General features: G+C 40.4%; 1 protein-coding gene across 1 annotated transcript; it reads right to left on the bottom strand.

Annotated features, from left to right (window-relative positions):
• Nucleotides 1–4,711: 4,711 nt before the first annotated feature.
• ARRDC3 (arrestin domain containing 3) lies at nt 4,712–18,747 on the bottom strand. The gene is made up of 8 exons (XM_063421770.1): nt 18,250–18,747; nt 14,987–15,068; nt 12,344–12,491; nt 11,019–11,121; nt 10,384–10,640; nt 9,826–9,988; nt 8,852–9,006; nt 4,712–7,434 (listed from the first exon to the last, which is right to left on the bottom strand). The coding sequence occupies exons 1-8, from the start codon at nt 18,527–18,529 to the stop codon at nt 7,378–7,380; spliced, it is 1,245 nt and encodes a 414-aa protein (XP_063277840.1). The 5' UTR covers nt 18,530–18,747; the 3' UTR covers nt 4,712–7,377.
• Nucleotides 18,748–22,014: the final 3,267 nt, after the last annotated feature.

Here is a 22,014-nt window from a genome sequence, read left to right as displayed (position 1 = left end):
AACCTTTTTAAAGCTTTGTTTGTTTGTGGTTTGTGGTATTTTAGTTTTTTGGGGATTTTTTTGGGGTGGAGGGGTAATTCTGAGACAGAAGTAGGATCTGTTATCTCCCAGGTAAAAAGACACAAGTTCACTGTAGTGTACTCTAATATTAGTGGTTCCTCTGAATGCTTTAAACCTGACAAAGTGACCTTCAAGGTAAGTCAATTTGCATTCATTCTCAGATAATTCACAATAATAATGCTGAAATACCTTAAAATAGTTCTCATATTGCAACTGCTTATTTATTTGTTCTTTGTTTGTTTGTTTGTTTGTTTTTGCTTTTATTTGTTCATACCATGAACAAAAAGTGAGTTTTATACAAGGAATTCAAAAGTCTAGTCAGTACTCCTAGGTGTTTGTTCCATAAAATATGATTGGGGGAGAAAGACTATAGCGTATTTTCAAGCTTATTCTGGGAAGGTATTTTGGGTAAAAAAAGTTGGATGAAATGGGTTTTCTTTGAGGAAATACAGGCTTATATGGGGCTTTATGGTAGCATAAGTTATATGCACAGAAAAGAAGTACGATAAGATTAAAAATTTGAATAAAATATAGATGAAGATAGCAATTAAGAGAATTGATTAAAGAAGAATATTACTTCTTTGAATTAGTTTGAACTATGAGGGGAAAAAAGAGGGGAAAATCAGAAAAAAAGAGTAGAGGTGTCATGGCTTTTAAGTTTACTTAATTTACATTGTTCTACTTCTGCAAAGGCCAGGTATTGTTTTCTTCCTTTGTTTTGTTTGGGAGGTCAGTTTTACTGGTACAACCAAAGAATCGCTTTGTTACTTTAGAGATCTGCAACTCTGTCACCATAAACAGTGATGATGGACTAAAATAATACTGGGCAGCAGTAAAACTGTCTTTTTCCTGCCTTATCCTGTTAAATGATAGTGAAAGGGACCACTTAGTTTAATTTATAGGAGATAATTATACAGCTGTAAAACACTGCTGCAGGCTTCTCTTTGTTTATATTGCATATTTAATACTGCAATATTTCTTTGAATTAGACCTGCAGTTATCATGATCTATTTTCTTGCAATTCTTAACTAGAAAAAATGGGCTACTCACAGAAGAAATGTACTGGTTTCAACAGACTTCAACTCAGGGTAGACACCCTAAGCAAGAGTGTAAATAATAAAAACAGTGATTTTTTAATCAGAGGTCATTACCTGCTGAATACTTGACACCTTTTACAGGTGTTCTTAAATTCTGTTTTACAGCCGATGGGCAATGATGACAGCTTTGCCTTGAATATTGACCATCTCCAGTGGGGAGTTTCATTTTAATCCAAGGCAGTCCAATCATAGCAAGCCCTTTTTTAGCTCTGGGAAATTCCATCAATTTCCAGATGAATAATAACCAGGTTTAACAATAATTTTTCACCTCCTCTTATCCTCCAACCTAGTGTTCAGCTGAAAACAAAAGTATTGTATCTTCTTTAAAAAAGATTGAATGGCATCACATGCATCAGTTCACTTTAGAAACAACAGCTACTACACCAATAAACAGGTAACAGGACATAGTCTCCTCATTACAAAGTATTTGTTGGAGAGTTGGTGAGTCAAAGGCATGCTTTAGCCTGGAGAGACTTGGGATGGAAGGCAGTGATGTATGGGAGCAAGAGGACACATCGTGTGCTTGGTTATCCCCCTAAGCACACTAGCGGAAGATCATGCAGGGAGCTGCTCATGGTGATAGAATGCACTGTCTTAGAGCGAGAGTTGAGTTTTTCCTGTGTAAGACACAGGAGAATTATCACATAGTGCCAGGCTAACTTTCTGGGTGTGATTTTTTATTTTTTAATTGTACAGTCCTCTTTCCCTTGAAATACATCTAAATAATTCAATTTTTATGTCACATTTAGAACTCTTCCCTTCTCTTATCCAGGTAATTGTCTGTCATCCAAATATGACAAACATTTCAGGCAAGGTGCCTGAAGCAAACTCAACAGGCAGTGTCCTTCTGAACTCTGAATCCCCCATTAGGAGCTGTACTAGGTGAAAGGGGCACTGTTTAGCTTCAATTTCATGGCAGCACTTGGACTCTACTCAGAAGCAACTCTTCTGTCCTAACATCCACTATGTCAGGAGACAGGGAGATCCAGCTCTAAAAATAGCATGCTGTATCCAGGTGGAGTTCCAGGAGCGAATGACTGCTGAAGGGAGATAGAGGTTACTTTTCTCCTATTTCCAGGATATAATCTGGAGGTCAAGTTGGAATGTGCCTGACAACGTGCCTTTGCAAGTGACTTTCACTAATAACCTCAAAGTCCAGGAGCTAAAATCCACAGTAATGGTCATATTGTGCAAATCTGTGTAACTCCTAATATGTCTGTGGATCTCTGAACAGGGGCTCCACTCTGAACCCACAACACGTAGGCCATCTGGCCTCTGTGGTCCCAGGAACTGCCATCCTCCTGCAGTACTAGCCTCTGGAAAATCTCCGCTGGGCATTTCTCTCTCTGCGAGAGTTGCCCACAGCCATGTACTGAGTCACAGCAATTGGTCCAGACCAGCAGCACCTGCCCAAGCAAAAACGTTTTCCTGCAGAAAAGCACTGCTGGGTTGCTGCCCAGCTTCATAAGCTACTTCTGGAGACCTTCTGTCGCTGTGGTAGCTGGACTATGCTTCGTAGCTGTGCTGTGGAAAAGTAAGGTAGATGAAGCTCATGGCAACATAGTGGTCCATTTCTGTAAAACAAGGGAAGGCTTAAATCTAGCAAGGGGTTAAAAAGTACCAGGTACCCGTTTTAACTAGCTAATTCCTAAAAGATATTTTCATCCATATTGCAGCACTGCCTCTCAAAGCTCAAGTGCTTAAGTAACTATAACTTGCTGCTGTTTTGTACACTTCAATGGATGGCTGATGTGGAAGAGCCATTAGTTTTACATCCTGGTGTAACAGATGTAACATGTTTGTATATTTACATTTAAACTATTTATATAAAGAAATAAACATCTGCATTTAAAAATTCTCAAATAATAAAACGTTGGTAACTTACAAATTTATAGTAACACTGACAATACAGCTAAGTTTGTTAGGCAGAGGTGCTGGTCTGAAAATGTACGACTTCCAGATGTTGTACAGAACTGCTAGAAGAGTGTCCCTTAAATGCTGTTAATTTAAATTCTGTCACATAGCACTAGAAATGTCTAAGAAGGGTTGTGCATATATTAAATATATATTACATATTTATACATAGACACTTATCTATGAAGGAGCTTGTTCTGGTTTTGACTGGGGTAGTTAATTTCTGTCACAGTAGCTATTACGGGGATGTGTTTCAGATTTGCACAGAAAGCAGCATTGACAAGACAGAGATGTTTTATTTACTGCTGGGCAGAGCTCAGAAGACATCTAGGCCTTTTCTGCTTCTTGAATCACCCCATCAGTGAGTAAGCTGAGGGCAGAAAAGGAGCTGGGAAGGGACACAGCTGGGGTCAGTTTATCACAGGGATATTCTAGGACATATGGTGTCATACTCAGCATATAGAGCTGTGGGAATGAGGAAGTGGGAGGACATTTAGAATGATAGAGTTTGTCCTCCCAAGTCACCATTAAGGCATGATGGAGTCCTACTTTCTTAGAGATGGCTGATCAGAAGACTGTCCACTGGAAATGGGGAATGAACTCCTTGGTTTGCTTTGTGTCTGTGGCTTTTGCTTTATTAAACTGTCTGTATCTCAACTCATGAGTCTTCTCACTTGACTCTTCTAACTCTTTTCCCCAATCCACTGGTGGGGCAGTTAGTGAGAAGTTGCACAGTCCTTCTTAGCTAGTAGACATTAAACACTAACAGATTCCCAAGCAGATTAGCAAAACAACAACCTTCATGTTTCTTATTGGCTTTAACCTGAACTTAGGCAAAAATGATTTAACAGTGTTATTTGTAAGGAGGGAATTAACTATGTCTGCATTCTTCACTAAAAACAAACTCAAAATTAAGCTGAAATGCTCTATTTCAGAGAGGAAAGTCTTATTGTTTGTATTATGTAGGGTGTTGGATCAATGTTTGTGCCACCCACACAGCAGCTGCATCACTGAAGATACAGTACTGTGGGAACACAGTGGCCCAGTACCCCAAACACCAACACAGGCACATAGGACAGGCCTGCCACTCAAGCCCCAGATCTTCTCACAGGTCAAATGACATGCTGATCCTGAAGGCACGACAATCTATTTTGCCTGTGCGTGGCATACAGGACATGCTCTGGCACTGCCACACTGCTGGCGCACTGGGGAGACTCAGCAACACTGCACAGGGCACAGGAGGACGTTTTGACATCTCAATTCCAAGGGAGCAGCAATGGACACCTTTTACATCCCGTCAACAAACTTCATGTGAAAATTCCATCTGCAAACTAGACCGTTAATGTCACTTCTCAATTTCCTCCTATCCTCCCAAAATTTTTGCCGCATCCTCAGGGAAAGGAGCAGACACCTCAAAATAGGGTCATTGCAGTTGTAATGTGATACAAATGCAGTCTTAAAAAGGCATAGATCTGCGACCATGACCTCAGTGACGTATACAAAAGAGACAGGATCCCAAAACTAGACACCTGTGGTACTCAGTGGTATAGTTCTAGCAATACATATTTTCCTGCAGTAAGTTCTCTATTATGTGAGATTTGTGGGTTTTTATTTTATGCATAGATATAACATTTAAAAACTTTTTTTTTTTTTACAAAAGTTTATTTTCCACAAGGAAGAGCAATAGGAAAAATTAAACTGTTTTCCACATATTGTTTTCTTAAAACAAAGAGTCTACAAGGACATATTCAGCACCAAAACTAAAAACAAAAAAAAAGTACAAACAGCCATAGAATATAATCTATAAAGCAAACATTTAATATTGCACTTTGTTTTGCTAATGTTTGGATTTTACTTACTTTTTCCTAATTCAGATCAGAATTCTCTATCAAATACTGGGCTAAAACTGTGAACCTCAAACTTTATAATGCTGAGAATTGACCAATATTTTTGGAAGAGTAATGCCTCTGAGTAACAATGTAATTTAAATTATTGATAAGCTCATACAATTTTTCATTCTAATCACAAATGCTGTAATGCCAAGTCAATTACTATGATATTGGTCAATCCTGCCTCATATGCAATTTTCCATTGTATTGTGGTAAGTATTTTAATGCTATGTATATCAGCAATTGTTCCCTAGTCTGTAAAAATAACAAAAAAGGAAAAAAAAGTAAAACCACCCAATGCCCTTTTATACCAACAATCCCATCAGCTTTAAAACTTGTCTGGCTGGAGAGGGTAAAGGGAAGGGACATCCACAAAACTGGCCTAGTAACATCATCCAATTTCCTTCTTGCCAATATTCCCGCTCAAAGCCCAAGCCTTTTAACTGAATCACTTAAAACGCGACTCATTTGTATTTTTATCACCCTGTTGTCATTTTTAAAACATGAATGATCTTTCATGTTCTCGTAAAGGCCACTTATGGAAAAGCCTATTTTGTCGCATTTATGAAGCCTTAAAAACAAGGCAGAGGTTTTTAAAAATGAGCACCATGCAGAAACACCAGCCTCCCCTCTCCCACTCTCTTCTGAGCTTTTTTATTGCACAAGGAGACAGGTATTTAACGGATTAGATCTTGATTTGTTTAAACACTCAAGACCAGAATGGTGTCCCTTTGTCAATGAACTGTGTTCCTTGGTTTCTGAAGAGCAAAGCTGACTTCCACTGTACATCTCTAGCCCGTAAGCGCTGGTGTTTGTTAGCACAGGTGATGACTCCACTGCACTCCTCTTCCTGGGGCACACTCAAGGGCAAGTGCTCTTTCCATATGGTTTCTTGCACTCTGTATGAATACATGGTATAATTCACTGTTCTGTTTGTTTTAAAGGTCTTGAGGGTGCCACAGAAGATGCAGTCATCAAAGCACTTCCAGCTAACTCGTATTTAAGTACGGTTGGTAACACTGATCTTTCCCACTTTAAATATACTTCTAATCTTGTAAACCCTGAAGGCAATACAAAGTGCACAAACTGAGCTCTTAGCATAAAAGAAGGCTTTTCCTGTAGTTTGAAATATACTTTCTACTAGACTCATCACATATAGAATTTTTGGTGATTAAGTAGCTATATATAAAAATAAATTTACTTTCCCTTCCTATCCCTACTACTTGAGATATTGATCTGCCTGTGAGTCCTAGACAGTGTATGACCACTTCCTTTTAGAAGTCTTTTGCGGAAGAGCTGGTGTCTGCTGGTGCTGCTTTCATTTATGCCTTTTTTTTTTAGAGCTTCACAACTTGAACATCTTTCTTTATGATGTGGAAAGAGAAATGGGAATGAGGTGGGTTTTGTAACTTTTGTGTATGTCCCTATTCCAGATCGCCCTCTCAAGTAAGGAACTAAAACAAAACACAAACACAAAACAAAAAAAGAACTAATTCAACAGTGCAACATAAAAAAACAAATAGCATTCCAACAGTTTGGCAAGTGATGAGTTCACCTGAGATTAAGTGATTTTTAGGCAGTCTGTAACAAAATGCTGCTTTGCGATAATAGTAGAAAGGCAACAAATTCTTAAAAGAAATCAAGAAAGTATACAATCTTGATGAAGTCTATTAGTTTCTTTCATTAACTCTTCACCCTCCCACCCTATCCCCATATCTGTTGCTTATCTACTACAGTAGGCTGCAAAACATACAGCAAAAAGGATTGGCTTGAAGGCATTTGATGTTCGTAAATAAATCCACAATAGGATCCAAGCTGAAGAGGTGATACATGACCAGCCTACTAGGACAATTCTGAGCATGTGCATATGCAGGTAAAGTCCAGGCTACATTAAATTAAAAAAAAAAAAAGTCAGTGCATTTGTCAAAGTCTGTTGCTGTTGGGTTTTTGTTTCCTTTTTGTAAAAGTTTTCTTTTGCCCCTTATTGTGCGGACCACAAGAAATAAGAAAGGGGTAACAACTGTCCGGCGTAAATGAGAAAAAGCTGTAGTGATACTGAACCGCACAATGTAAGCAATAAGCATGTGCAAATTTCCAAATCGTAAGAGAAAGCCAAAACCTCTCTTAATGTGGTTTGAGTGTTTGGACACACATGACTGTAGGCTAGTAAGGCTGCTCCTAGTATGTGCCAGTATGTAAGAGGGAGGGGGGAAAGCTCAGTTCTTCAAGCATGTGGAGCAGTCCTACAATGTTACTGTAGGCTTCAAAGCATGATCACAGGTTGTTTTCACTTATTCACCACACAGGCAAGAGCAAACCCACTTTCTTTGAAAGTGTGTCTCCACTATGATGCCTTGACCTTCAACACGGCAGGTATGATTCCAAACCCAAGTCAAGTCAGCTTCTTATGGATTCCTTCAACGAGAGGGGCAAGATGGTCTGTCGTCTGTGGGCTGATCTGGGTTTGGATCAATCTAAACAAAAGGGGAAAAAACACAACAACCCAAGGTATTTTTAGAACTGATTGCTAGAAAAGAAACCAATACAAACACCAAAATTCTTAAGTCCAAGACAGTCAGAGATCAATGGTATTCCCAATCCAAAGGTTATTCAAGTGACTGAAGTATCTCTAGAAATCAGATAAAACTTTGAATTGAAAATTACTAAGTATAGTAAAACATTTTAAACTACAGGTTGATGGTAGCTTAAGGAAAAGCACAAAGATGTAATAGAATATTGAAAAGAATCCGCTGTAGTCGCACAAATGTTCTAAATTATTTATTGCATAGTAAGAAGACAATCTGACTCATCACTGAACATGTAACTTAAAATACTAAATTGGTTTCAGAAGACATTGTACTTAAAAAGGCACAAGTTTATTAGTAAAAAGTTTTTCTACTAGTTTTTAAATAATGAATCCTGAAAAACCCATAAAATGTTTCAGAACTTCATGTGTACCACACATCACCTCTTCCTTTCAACAAAAGGAAGGAGGTGAAGAACATGGTCTCTAATGCAGGTCTGCAAAACTCGATAGGAAATATAGTTTAAGTGGACACTATTAAGTTTGGTAAGTAATTTTAAAAAGACATTTTTCTAGAACAAAGGAAAAGCTTATTTCTAAATATTCAGAGTGCCTAAAATGAAAAGGCCTTGAGTTATACTCCTGGGTTTCTGTTATACAAGAGTCCTCAAACAAGACACAAAAAACATGCCACTCACTCACTCACCGCCAGATTAAGTGTTCCAAGAAGAAAAGAAAAAATCAAGAGTGGGTGGATCCAGTAATATTTAGCCAAAGGACACTATTATATTTTGTCCTATACCACTGATTTTCCCTTAAAGATATGAACATGGTTTTTGAAGCTTTTGAAGCCTAAATTTGTGTCCCAGTTATTGAGTGACTTTCATAGAACTAAACTTGCAGACAGAAATGTTTGAACTGTGTTCAGAGAAATCTGAGCCAGAAGGAACACCTTTTTATCTTGTCTGCATGGAAATTCTGAAAGTAATACACATAAAGAACTAAAAATACAGAGTACTTCTGGAGAGTAGAGGTGAAAAATGGTTTGTCGTGCACGTATAGACTCAAAATGTTAGTATTCACTAATGTCATGTATTACACATCTAATAAAATATAACTTTAGTAAGTTGCCCAGAGGGTGCAAAACAGTTTCAGAATCTCTACAAAGCATTAGAATAGTGAAGAAGCCTGGAAAATTTTTGATGCAATTTACCTGCACTTTGCTAAAACTATGCTACTTGTTCCCCTTTTCATATTTTTGCTTATTTGTCCTGATTTTCATAAAGTAGGAACAGTTTCTTACATTTATTCCACATGACAGAATTCAGAGAAACAGTGCATTCATAATTATACTTTGAGGTACTTACTTCTGAATAGAGGGGTGGAGGCAGAAAACGAAACTCCTGGATGTATGCAAACAGTGGTCCTGGAAGCGCCCTCTCAAAGTCATCACAAGCACCTAAGGGTGCAAGGCTGGACTGTCGCTGCTCCTCTGTAACCACTTCTGCATAGCTGGGAGGTGCTGCAGGGAAAAGGCACACGCAGCTCGAACAACAAGTTCTTATGCATGTCAAAACATACAACATGATAAATATTAAAACTTTTATATTGTAAAATGCACCAGCATGTAGATAAATTATTTCCATGATTTTTCTCCACAGTTACTGAACATGAAAAAGAAGGTAAGTTGCTATAGTTTATTTTAAAACTATGCTCAAATTCTCAAAGAGCAGACTGACCATTGCTCATTGTGGGTTAATTATTACCTTCATACTTGAAGCATACTCATAATACTGAATTTCTGTTACAGGCAGGAATGGTAGAACACTTCATTCCTCTGGACTCCATCATCAGCCTGGGATTTGTACATTAAAATCCGCAGATGTTTATATGCAAAAATAGGGAAGAAGCTACAGAGTTTCTCCTTTGACAAAAGAGATTCCCACTGAACTGGATTACATTATCTTTTCACAAAGATAATAAGGTTACTGAGAATAATAAAGGTCATCTTAACTGCTACTCTGGCAGGTTACACTGCCATACAACCAAGGATACAGACGTGATACTGGAAGCAGAATTAATTCTGCTCAGGTACAATGGCATTCTGTGTTTCACTTGCACCAGCTTCCGAGAAGCTGGATTCCACTGCTTTTATACCTGAGAGAGGAAGGCAAAAGGGGAACTCCACTCCTCTACAAAGAGCAAGCAGATAGCAAGGAAACATCCACAAAGCATTTTCTATGGACCTTATTATGAAGAATTTAACTTGTGTCTGTTTGCATGACAGGAATGAATACAAATAAACACACAAAAATCAAAAGAGACTCCTTTGTCAGGTTACCTTCTGGTCTTTCAGGCAGTGTCAGACCAAGCCAATTCATGTTCATGCTACACTGGCTGCTTACACTTGATGTTCTGCTACCAAACGGGTGTAGAGGAATGGTGCCAATGACCAGTGGTAAATTAAGGAATAAATCCATGGCGCCAGGAATATCCACATACACCTAAACAACAACAAAGAGGTATAGATTAAAAATAGGTTTGTATGAGCACTTTGGAATTATTAGACTAAAATCTCCAGCCATGGAATTTTTTACAAGGAACTGGAATTTCATTTTGTTTGTTTCAGAGCCAATGTCCCCATGCAGACAAAAAGCCCTCCAAGTCAAAGGAAGCTCTATATTCTTAAGAACACAAGTCCTCACATGGAAATACCATGTACTTGTAGCACATTTGCTTAAAACATGGAAGATTTAAACTAAATTTACTTAAAGAATTCTTGTCAGGACACCTAATGCTAACTTATGTATTTCTTTAATAACTAGTTAGCAATTCACAATGTTTTATTTGCAAAGAATCATGGAAATTACTCATCCTCCAATGAAACAACCCAACATACCATCAGTGAATACTCCACACGGATTATACTACAGTCAAGGATTGAAGGAGAAACAGGTGGAATTTTCAACTGTTTGCCATTCCAGGTTTCTGTTTTGCCAGATGACAAGGATTCCCCACGCAGGTTGGCAACAAGCTGTTTGACTTCCTTCATTTTCCCTTTGGCATAAAATGCCTGTGTTTGGTAAATGGCTGCCTTTGGCACCACCACACGGGAAGAGCAGTTCTCAATCTCAGCAAAGATCTGAATTGATTCACCTGAAACAAAGCAAAATTTCATTTTATCCATGTATTTGAAAGGCAACTGAAGCAAATTTCCACATACTCTGTATTATTATAAAGCATTAGCAACATGCCATACTTTTAACAACAACTGCTGATGCTAGCAAGAGTAAGGTCACCATGAGGTAAATCTAACAGAAAAATGCACAGGCCAAATAAAAGCAGATGATCTTTAGCAATATGGAGACACAGCAAGCTAACAAAATTAGGGGTTTAAAACAGTCAGGACAGATGAATGCAGATTAAAACAGTAAGAATAGTTTAAGTGTTTCTTTTATGTAACAGCAGCTAAGTACAAACTGTCATTTTAAAAGGGAAGGAAAAACATTTCCTATAATTACTTCTGTTACGTACCTGGGGTGTAGCCCTTCCTTTCAATTTTGGCACTTAAGGATATTGGGCCTGAGGTACAAAACCAACAACAGAGAGTTTTTTCTTTTGTGCCTGCTTGGGGTGACTGCAAGAAAAGAAGAGTATTTTCAATTTAATATAGTGCTCCATGAATCTTTTAATGTGTTCTAATCAACACACACACAACACAAATTTATTATATACTTTCTATGCACTTTGATAAGCCTATCTAGTTTTATTTAGAGGGAGAAACCTCAAGCAAATTGCGCTATGTAAACTACAAGCTTTATTCTAATTTCACACTTATTAACTGCTTTTTTGCTACACTTCATACTACAGTTCCATTTTAAACAAGTTTTTATACATAATTAAATCTAGCACAGCTTAAGGAAAGGCTTTACAGCCTACCTATCCCACCATATCGTTGAAGAGCTTTTAATTTACTAGTAAACTAGAACGTCTATCCATTATAATATTTCAGAAACAGTAACTGAAGTACTCTAACCTTGACTCCTGCTATTTCCTGCTTCAAAATGATCCTGTTTCATCTGTATTAAACAGATTTTTGTTACTTTACATGACACCAGGATTTAGGACTTGATCCAAAGCCCATTAAAGTCAAATGAGTCTTGATTTTAATGGAATTTGTGCAAGGCCAGTGTCCCCTTGCAAGTCTGATTTTTTGCCCATACACACAAGAAACCTATTTCAATGGATTTTGTGATTTTTTCTCCTCTTTAAGGGGGGTGGATTTGAAGAGTGGAGGGGAATGGAATTTTAGGCCTGATTGAAATAAAATCCTCATTGAAAGCAGTTGTGATTCTGAAATTATTTTAATGAAATGTCATTTCAGAAGAAGATCATAGAGCATTGTGCTAATTTCTCCCCATTGGTAGAAAACTATCCGTATGAAAATTGTCAATTATGCACACGAGTACATTATTTACTTTGCATTTTTAAGTTTGCAGTCTGTCACACTAATTCTTTTAAATTTCATTGTTCTTTATTCAGAATCGAAGAGGAACAGCTCTCAAAATTTTCCTTCTTACTCACATTTAACTATTTAATATTAATTTAAATTGAGAAAAACATTTTACATATCTTAAAAGTGAAGCAACTCCAGTACAGGAAAACGTAGCTTTCAAAATAGGAGTACTTAAAGAGTTGCAGAACTAATGTAATACTTAGAACATTGGCTGTAATTAAGTATCAAATAAATATTAGGTAACGTATTAGGTAAAATTAGATATGGGTACTGTTTCAGTTAATAAACTTCATTATTTTTTAATGCCAGAAACAAAAAAATGAATAATTCTGTCCATTCTTACCAGTAATGAAGGAGTGTTGATATCTATATGTTCAAAGACTGTAAATTCCTTCTTTAATTTTACTGGTAGAAACCAAGGCCTATGCAATTCGGCTTTCACCCAATAGCGCACACTGCCATGTCTGCCTTCGAATGAGGTAGCAAGTGGTCTGTGCAGGACACAAAGGTCAAAACTGAGTAAAGTCCTTCTGTCTAATGAGACAATTGATCAAGTCAGTGATTAGTATATAGAACTGCATTTTTAATGCACTGTAGTACTTAATGAAGCATATCTCAGAAAAGTTCAATATTAAAGATGGGAGAAAAAATCATCTCCAATTTATCCTACTATAGTTTTGCATAGATTTTAAGAATCAATTAAAGAATTGTACTAGAAAATGCCAGGAGAGCATAGATTTTCTTTAAGCTTAAGAGGCCACTTCCACATCTAGGGTAAAGCATGCCCTTTTGACTACCAATTTAAAATTACTATTAGTATCAACCAATTATAGTTTTGGACATCCCATTTTGTAAACCACTGTGTATTATTTACTTGGTCAGTAGCTCACCATCAGGTTAATTTTAGCTGTAACTCAGCACTTCCGTGCTGGTTTCACCTTAAGCAGAGTAAATATTACAACTTGGAGTTCTGAAGAGAGGCTATTTTGAGCACCTTCTAATCTTTCTCTACTCTGATGAGACAGCTTAAAACATTCATAATACCTGAGAACGTACATATATATGCATATTTATACTTATACATACACACCCATGTAAAATCATGAAGACTATTCTGAAATTTGTCAAACCAAGGAATTCTATTTTAGAAGCTGGAGAAAAGGTGATATAGGTAGTTTTTCCAGACCTGTGAGCACTGCCTTTTTTACTGCAGTATCACAAAATGAAAGATAAAGTATCTTTGTAGTTCAATTATTTCCAGTTAACAGTTGTTTCTGTAACTTGTTCTCTTTATTTCTTTTTTATCTACTTTACTATGTTCTGAATGCACTCTTACTAAAATAAACTATTTATAATATTTCCATATTTTCCATAGAAAGTAGTATTAGCCATGCTAGTACTTTACTAGAATTTTTCTTTCAGTTACAGTTTTGACTTCTTAATTTGCACATTTGAAATGTTTAGGTTTTTTCCTTAATGATGAAATTTAAAGGGTTTTCTAATCCAACTTCAGTGTTTCGTTCTAGCCCATATTCTGTAGAGGAAAAATCATTAAGGATGATGCACATCTTTCCACTGCTGCTCTGAAGTTTACATCAGTTTTGGAAGTATTCTATAGGCACAAAATTGCAAATAAGTAGGCAGCGCAAAACTTCAGGCTTTTAATATCACCCTTTGTTTTTCCAGTATTATTAAAAACTGGGTTAACAGCTATTCCTTCACGGCATTTAAAAAGAACCTATGATATGACCAATGCTTGTGATATTTTCCCATCTGGCTGTTTCACTTCAAGCTAAGCATTTAATGTTCATGTTTTCTAATGTTTTGCATTTGTTTATTTTTTTTGTTGTTGTTGGTTTTTTAAATGCCCCTTTAAACTCAAGGGAAAAATCAGTACTGGCCTTACTACTACTTGTAGCTGAAATTTTCACAGATTGCTGTATTGCCTTTAAAATCTCCACGTCCACAGGTCTTCACAGAAAATCTAAACTGAAACAGCGAAGTGCTGTTCACTTAGAAATTTTAAGTGTTTGTCATCTGCACATTCTGCTAAAACTAGCACCTCTAATAAACAACCTTAATATTAGGCACTGAGCTTATTCACATAAAACTGCCAAGTTTTCAGTGACTTTCAAATTTTTAATGACTTGCCTTTTACAGCAAAAGGCTCATTTTTCATCCATACCCATACTCTCCCTTTTCCTGTGTATCTGATTTTACTGGAACTTGTATTTTTAGCTCATTTTCATACTGGTAACTCTACTACATCCAATGTTACACCCACAGTGTCTACACTGCATGTTTCAGACAGGAGTGGAGCAACAATTTCTATCTTACCAGACCAAACTCCTACTCTTACTCTTTCTTTGCCTTTATTTTCTAAAACAAATGGGATTTGGTAGGAGAATTCTTCCTTTATCCACCCATTCTTAAATTTGTTTCCATCTTGGCTTTCTGCATAAATAGCCACCCTGAGTACCTACATCCTATCTGAGTAAGAACAACCTCCTCTTTTGCTGAAATCTAAATAATCTTGCCACATCTGTTCCAGACTTCAGCCCAAACAATTCCACTGACATCTCATTTCTAGTTCTGCTGGTCTGCATAGCCCCAAGAAAATGGCTGAGGTAGAAAGTATCTCAGCCACTCTGCAGGACTCCAGTGCTAGTTCAAATTCCTCTCCCTTCTCTTGGGAAGAGGTAACAGACTAGAATATCTAGTGAATCGATGAGATTTGGTAAAAAGAAAGTAAGCAACTAGGCAGCAGTGAGCTCCTTTTCTGTGGAAATTTAAAAAAAAAAAAAGGATGGGTATACCAGTGTAAAAGCAACCTCTTCAGTTTAATGAGATTATGTTCTCTACTGCATGTTGGAGCACAATTCCTACTACCATTGAAAAGGTTTCCCCTCCACCCACAGCAGGAGTTTTGGTCAGGTAGGTGGGTGGGCAGCAGGGCCCTGTGTGCAGGATTGTGAGTTGTACTTACGTCTGTGGAAGCTCGAAGCTGAATGCATATTCATGCCTTCCTGAATGGATGGTGTGAAGGCCTTCTTCTGAATTGTCATCATCTAAGAGAAAAAAAAATACACTAATCCAGCTGCACACATTGTACCTTGCATGGACTTATTTTCCAGAAAAAAGCAATCTGCTCACACATTACAACACCCAACAAATGGGATGTCCCAGAAACAAGGGTCCCAGTCCATTAGTTATTAACTGCCAGAACGCAGGACAACTCTGACTGGCAAAAAGGTAGGCAAGATTGCTAGCTCTGTCTCAGAGAACCAGAGATAAATTTATTCTAATATAAACCTGCGTCCGAACAGTGACACAGTTTCAACTGCTGCCATTTCAAGGCCTCCATGCAAGGTCTGTAAATGAAATCATGCTGCTTTCCACAGCAATTGCTAGTGAGAATGAACTAGAGCTGGCTTTTTACCAGCATTAACAGTATCGAGTCTGCTGCTAAAGATTAAATTTAGAAATTCAGTTTGTATCTCCTGCCTGGCAACCGTGTCCAGACATTAATCACAAAATAACCACACACACACACACAAAAACCCCCAAAACCGTGTGAGAAAGCAGTAAGGGTGCATAAGCACCACCCAGAAAAGTACCAGACATTCAGAGGCATAGGAAACGACAAGCTGCCCAATTAATGCTATATAGAGCTAAACTTTGTCTTTCTTTAGTAGGTTAACTGATCTTGCTCAGACAGAAAGACCCAGATACACCCTGGTTTTATGCCAGGAATGCTGACCCTTGTTTACGGTCATGATTACTTGTCCAGCTTCAGATGCCACAAGAAAACCGCAGTTTATTCTGACATAAAACCAGAAAAACGCTGACTTGGTGAAAATAGAAGTTGAGTGAAAAACGAGCATCTCACACATAAAAAGGGCTGGAATTACAAACGGGGATATAGCGAGACAAAGTGAAAGGGAACAGCTTATCTGTGATAGTCTGAAGCATTAATGGAGGCACGCAGGAGGGTTCTAAGTTCCTATTGTCCTACAGAAGGACCGATGCTCGACTTTTTAAACCGAAAATTTTAAAAATAAATAAACGAAACAAAAAAATCTCCCAGCAGCAAGACGTGGAAATACATGCTCCATCAGCACTCAACATTACTGAACGTAGGTCAGGAAAATCTGCTGAAAAGGCAAGACAGTGCGTCGGCGTGGCGGTGGGTTCTTATACGGCTGGCTTGCGTTTGGGATTTTTTCGGTAAGTACGATTTATTAATTTTTGTTTAATTTTGTTCCGGGCGGAGGGTGGGGGTAGTGCTGCTTTCGGCCGTGGCTGCGCTCTCCGGGCCCGGCTCCCCCCCCTTCCTGCCAGCTCAGCAGTCCCGCCACGCCGCGGTAAACAAGTGCTGAGCTGTCAATCAGCGCGGGCTGGAGCAGGAGCCGACCGGCCTGAACCGGCGCGCGCGGAGCGCCGCCAGCCCCGCCGCTCTCACACACGCGGCGTGCGCTGCGCCCGCCGGCCGCGCACCGAGGGCGGGCCCTGCCGCCGCCCGCGCCGCGCCGAGACACCTCAGGGGATGGGACCGGCGACGGGAGGCGGCAGGGACGTGACTGAGGGCAGCGCGTCCCCCCGCCCTCCCTCTCCGAGCCGCTCCGTGCCGCGCCAGCGCCTCGGGGAACGGCCCCTGGCCGGCGGGGGCAGGCAGCGAAACCTGCTCCCTCACCCCCGCCGCCAGCGCCCCGCCAATCAGTGGCGGGCATCGCCTTAGCAACAGGGCAACAAACCGCGGCCGGCCAATCAGGGGGCGCGGCCAGGCCGCGGGGCTGCGCTCGGGGCGGTCATTGAAACGCGGCCGCGGGCGCCGGCAGCGGCTCCGCGGGGCCCCGTCCCACCCGCTCCCACGCGTGCTGCCCCCGCCGCGGGCGGCTCCGGCGTGGCTGCACGCTGCCGTGGTCACGCTCCTGGAACCCGCGGCCCGCTGACAGGGCGAGAGATTTCTGAGGCGGGGGGCAGGAGACGGGTGGGAGCCGCAAGTCATCTCGTTAGCGCGCTGTGCGCTAGGCATGAAGCAAAAAAAGAGAAAAGCCCCGAGCTCTGCTACGGCGTTGGGCTCGGGAATACCGTGGGATGGGGCGCGGAGTTGTTAAAAAATTAATTTCTTTTACCAGAAAGAACGAGAAATATCGCACCGCTGCAGTGTATATGATGCATATTCAGAAAAAAAAAAAGGCTGGGGGGGGACAAGCAGCACAAAAAATTACATAACCGGTTTTTAACATTATTTTCTTGCGCTGGGGAATTAAGTCATCGCCACCACCTGACGCGTGCGGCCAATCTGCGCGGAGCGGGCGGCGCACCCCCCTCCTCCAAGCCGGTCCCAAACAGGATTGAACCGCTTCGAACAAAGGCTGCGAAGTTCGGGAGAAAAAGAAATAGAAAAACACGTAGAACCCCCGGGCCACGGCGCTTCCACCCCGCTCCCGGGAAGGGGCCTGTACTTCGTGGGGACACCACAGCAGCTCGAGTGGGAAGTGGGGAGCAGGAGGTCCTCATCTCCCCAGTTTTGGGAGAGATGCTCCCAATTACGCAACACCACTTCCCCCCTCTCTCTCCTCCCCCTCCTTTTGCTCCCCATCAAGGGCTTTTCGGACATATCTTTGCATCGGGGTGACCCCCACTGCCGAGCGGGGTGTATGGGCGGCCCAAAGAAATTAAAGCTTTTTATTAGGACTAGGGTAATACTGAAATGAGCAAAAAAATTACACGTGGGGTGGTGATATGTCAAAATAAGACAGGGAGACTCTTTCATTTGCCAATAATCAGCCATTCTGAAAAATTCATTGTATTATCACCCCAACAGCATCTGCAGAACTCCGCATGTGTCAGAAAGTATGGATTTTATGCTTTCACTGTGTTTAAAATTTGTTATTAGGATTCTGCCAATGAAGTCCACTACCCATCTAGCTGTGACTTTACAGCTGTTTTTCCCCACGGAACGGCAAATCCTACTAAATATTATCAAGAAAAAACAGTAAAATAAAGCATTAGAAAAAAACCCCCGAACTTATTAATATATGGCCGGGCGGAGGGGCAAGTAGTTAGTGGAGTCCTGCCTGCAGGTACTTAGTAAATGCGTTTCCTGTAACTCCATCGCCAAGATACGACCCTGGGCATGTCCTGCTCTCCAATGCAGAAGAAAGGGCTAAACCGGGGTAATACGAAGAGGCGTGCTTCTTTTTCCATAAAAAATAAAGCAGCAGAGTTAAGGGCAGCGCTTACCTCTCTCGTGGCCGATCAGGATGTCTTTATGGTTGAAATATTCCACTTCTTCGGTGTAATTCTGTGTATAGGCAGTGTTGGATCCAGCATTCCTCGATTCAGTCCAACGCACTTTAGCGTGCCCCCTCGCATGGATTTTAAGGGATTTCACTCTAATTTCCCCCGTTACTTCTAGACTGACCCTTCCTGAGACTGTATCCCCGCTAGAGTACACGGGGACATTGCTGTCATTCAGACAGTCAAAGCTTATCGTCAGACTCTTCACCTTCCCCAGCACCATGGTTTTATAGCAAAGTGTAAAAAAAAAAAAAAAAAAAAAAAAAAAAAAAAAAAAAAAAAAAAAAGAGGAACCCAAAAACAACCAACCCCGAGCCCCTGGGGCGCAGGGGTACTGCGGCGCGGACCCTACAGGCGGCTCATGGGGGCGGCGGGGAGCCCCGGCCGCGGCGCGGGCGGCGCTGCTGCCGACGCGGCGTGTCCCCACAAAGGCGCTGCCGCGCCGCCGCCGGCTCCGCCTTATAAGCCGTGTGACAAACAAGCGCGGGCGCGCATGCGCCGCCCCACCCCGCCGGGGCAGCCCCGGCCCCGCGCGCAGCCGCCGCGCTCGGGGGCGTGCAGCGCTCGGGGTGCGCGCGGGGCGGGACCGGGGGCGCGCTGCCCCGGGCCGGGCGGACCCCGCGCAGGCGATGCTCCGCCGCTGCGGTGGGCGGCTGCAAGGGAGATGGTAGCGTGCCAGCCTCTACGAAGAGATGGAAGTTGTACCTCACTTAGCAGACCTTGCTCTGAAACTGGCAAATTCTGCCTTGCGTTGGTCATTGGGTTTTGGGTTTGTTTCGTTTGGTTTTGGTTTGGTAGGATTTTACTGCTTTGGGGTTTTTTTGCGTTTGTTTGGTTAGGTTAGGTTTGGGTTTGTGGGTTGTTTGTTTGTTTTGGTTTTGTTTTATTTTTTCGCTTGTGTGTGTGTCTAAAGATGGGAAAGAAGCGAGCACAGCTTGTTAGGAAATGAGAGAAAAACATGGCAATCAATGAAAAGCAGTCTGGGATTTCAGGGTAGTACGTATTGCAATACCTGAGAATCCTCTCTGGAAACTTTTGAGCGTTAGTACTGATTCATCTAACTATTCCAGTATCAGTGACCGCCCCAGTAATACAAATTACATTGCTGCTAATGCTCCCTGGAAACCTTTCCAGTTGTTGGGGGTTTTTTTTTCCATTGTTATTGCTTTGGTAGTGCTGTTTCTTTGATAAATCCTCTGGATTTGGTTATTTAATGCTACATTAGCTAATTTGTACACACTTCCCCACTGAAGTTCACCACCTTTCCAGTGAGAAGAATGATGGTGGTGGATGACATCCCCCAAGACACCATGCTTTGAGGGGACTAAACCGAGATGCACTGCTAACGTTTCATGCCAACAGTTAAGTTTTGTTTGCCTATTCTTGCTGCGTTTTCTCAGTTAAAAAAAGTCACATTTTCCTTGGACTGACACCTGGTGGATATTCTCACTTTTTTTCTTTTTTGTGGCCAAAGGTGTTCAAGTCTCTTGTGAGTAAATTAGGACTTTCTATGCTTTCACACCATCTCTTGGTAAGCATTCATGCTTTCATTAGCTCACAGAATCATAGAATCCTTGAGGCTTGAAAAGGATTTTTATGGTCGGACTTCCAGATCCCAAAGTCCGACCATAAAAAGAATCCTTGCAAGAGAAGCAGAGGTGATTTAATTCCTCTCCTGGCAGTACGTTTTCCTGTTCCTCTCATGCCTTCAGACTCAGCTGGTCTCTTGCATGTGTTTATTTGTACATTTTTCCTCTATTCTATAATTTCAAAGATAATTGTGTCCTCCATGAGTCATAGAAACCACAATTTTGGTGGTTTCACAAGTTCCTATAGGACTTGTGAAAGGTGGAAGCCAGGTGGGATGCAGCTTTCATCCACAGAGCTTGGGTCATATCTCCTGTGCTGCCAATTCTGGGAGGGTTCTTAATGTCCAGCTGCCCAAGGACAAATCTGCAGTCATGATAAATAACAATTCCATTTTCCAGGAAGCTGAAGATCCAAACCTGTTATTCATCAGTATTTATTCATCTGGATTTTTAAATATTTTTTTGTACCTGGATGGGTGAGGAAGAGGATCATCCTACATAGTTGGGGTATATGCAATATACCTTGTGTACTGCTTTCATTTGCCCATTCCAGACTTGTTGAAGAAAAGCAAAATACTTTGCTAAGCTGCTGCAAATCATCCCCTGTATGAACCCTGCAGATCTCACAGCCCTGTCTTAGCCCCCACCGCTCAGTAGACACCAGCCATCTCCTAGATCACCCCACTTTCTGGATGCCTATATGTGATTTAAATCTGGACCACTGAACAGGCTGACAAGATTTAGTTAAGCCTGTGGTATGCACGATAAACTTTAGATTGACAGTTCTGCAGAAGAGTCTATGTGTGTGTATATGTATGCATTTCCCACATCCTGCCAAAAGTCACTCATACACATTCGGCCTCTGCTGGTCTTTTTAATACTTCTCACAGTGTATTCATTTCACTTTTCTTCTTAAATTGTACGCTTTATGCCACCTTGTGGCACACGTGGTGAAGTGCCAGCAACACTGGGTTTCACCAGTTTCTGGCCTCTGCATTTCTGCAAAACTGACGTTTTTCTGTGAAGCCTTCTTTTTCAGAATAAATACAATTAAAATTAAAATTAAAAAATAAAAATAAAAATTTTGCTTTTATTTAAATGAAAGAATATACTATGGGGTTTAGCCAAAACTAGCAGTTATTTTCAGATGTTTAGTTAACCAAATATTAGTTATTTTTCAGGAGTTAAGTTTTTGCATTTGTCAAATGAACTAGCTTCTTTTGTAGATCTTGACACAGAATTTTAAAAATTGGTTACAAAGATGATCAGGTCTTAGATCAACAATAGACAGTGAAAACTTTGTGCACCCATAAAGTATCAGGAGCCTTCACTAACCTTTAACAGGTCTCATGCATGATGCAGTCCACATAAAAATCCACATAAAATTTTAAAAATTAATTGATTGTTAATTTGATGAATTAATCCCTTTTTTTTAACTGGCTTTTAAACTTTTTTTAAAACCCATGAAGATGATACTGTCTGTATTGGAGTCAGTAGATCCAAGGAAGGTGGTAATTCCAGCCTCCATAAAGGTATTTTACAAACCCTCATTTTACAAACCCTTTCTTGAAACTGGCAAACTCTCCCTTGTTTGTCTTTTTCTTTTTTTTGTTCTTGGTAGTTTTAAATTTATTTCTCCTTTTAAAATTATTTTATTAAAAAAAAAAAAAAAAAGAAACATTTTGGGCGTGATGCACAATGATCTTGACAACAGTCATTATCTTTTGTAAACACAAAGCCAGAAAAGCTTGGAATGTTCTCCTGACTCATTAATAAACTGACGTTAGTAGGAAGATCTAGACTTTGATCCCTTCTTCTTATGGACTATCCTGGTTTGAGACTAGGCCTGGTTTGGTGTGAAGACAGTGTTTGCCCTCCCTGTGAAGCTGTTTCCTTGTACAGCAGAGAATGGACTAGAGAGTGTCAGAGCAGAAGCTATGTGTTTTCTGGAGGTTAATGTGTCTTTTGCAAAGGGAGAATATTGAAAAGTAAACACATGCTCCAGGGTAGTTTCTATATTTCATGCAATGAATGAATGGCAAATGTGAAATGGTCTTCTAATGGACTCATTTCTATCCATCCTTCTTGTGTCTGATCTCAAATCCATCCATAAAAATAA

This window comes from Prinia subflava, chromosome Z (assembly GCF_021018805.1).
Source record: "Prinia subflava isolate CZ2003 ecotype Zambia chromosome Z, Cam_Psub_1.2, whole genome shotgun sequence".
Taxonomy (NCBI): Eukaryota; Metazoa; Chordata; class Aves; order Passeriformes; family Cisticolidae; genus Prinia; species Prinia subflava.
Note: the sequence above shows the minus strand (reverse complement) of the source record. Positions and strands in the feature narration are given on the sequence as shown.

What these genes read in the sequence shown, in the direction of transcription:
- ARRDC3 (XM_063421770.1), bottom strand. Translation starts at nt 18,529, where the DNA reads ATGGTGCTGGGGAAGGTGAAGAGTCTGACGATAAGCTTTGACTGTCTG. An exon ending in CCTGATCGGCCACGAGAGAG is followed by an intron (nt 15,069 to 18,249) that starts GTAAGCGCTGCC and finishes TTTTTCTCTTAG; the next exon opens with ATGATGACAATTCAGAAGAA. An exon ending in GTGTGGAGTATTCACTGATG is followed by an intron (nt 9,989 to 10,383) that starts GTATGTTGGGTT and finishes GTTGTTGTTTAG; the next exon opens with GTGTATGTGGATATTCCTGG.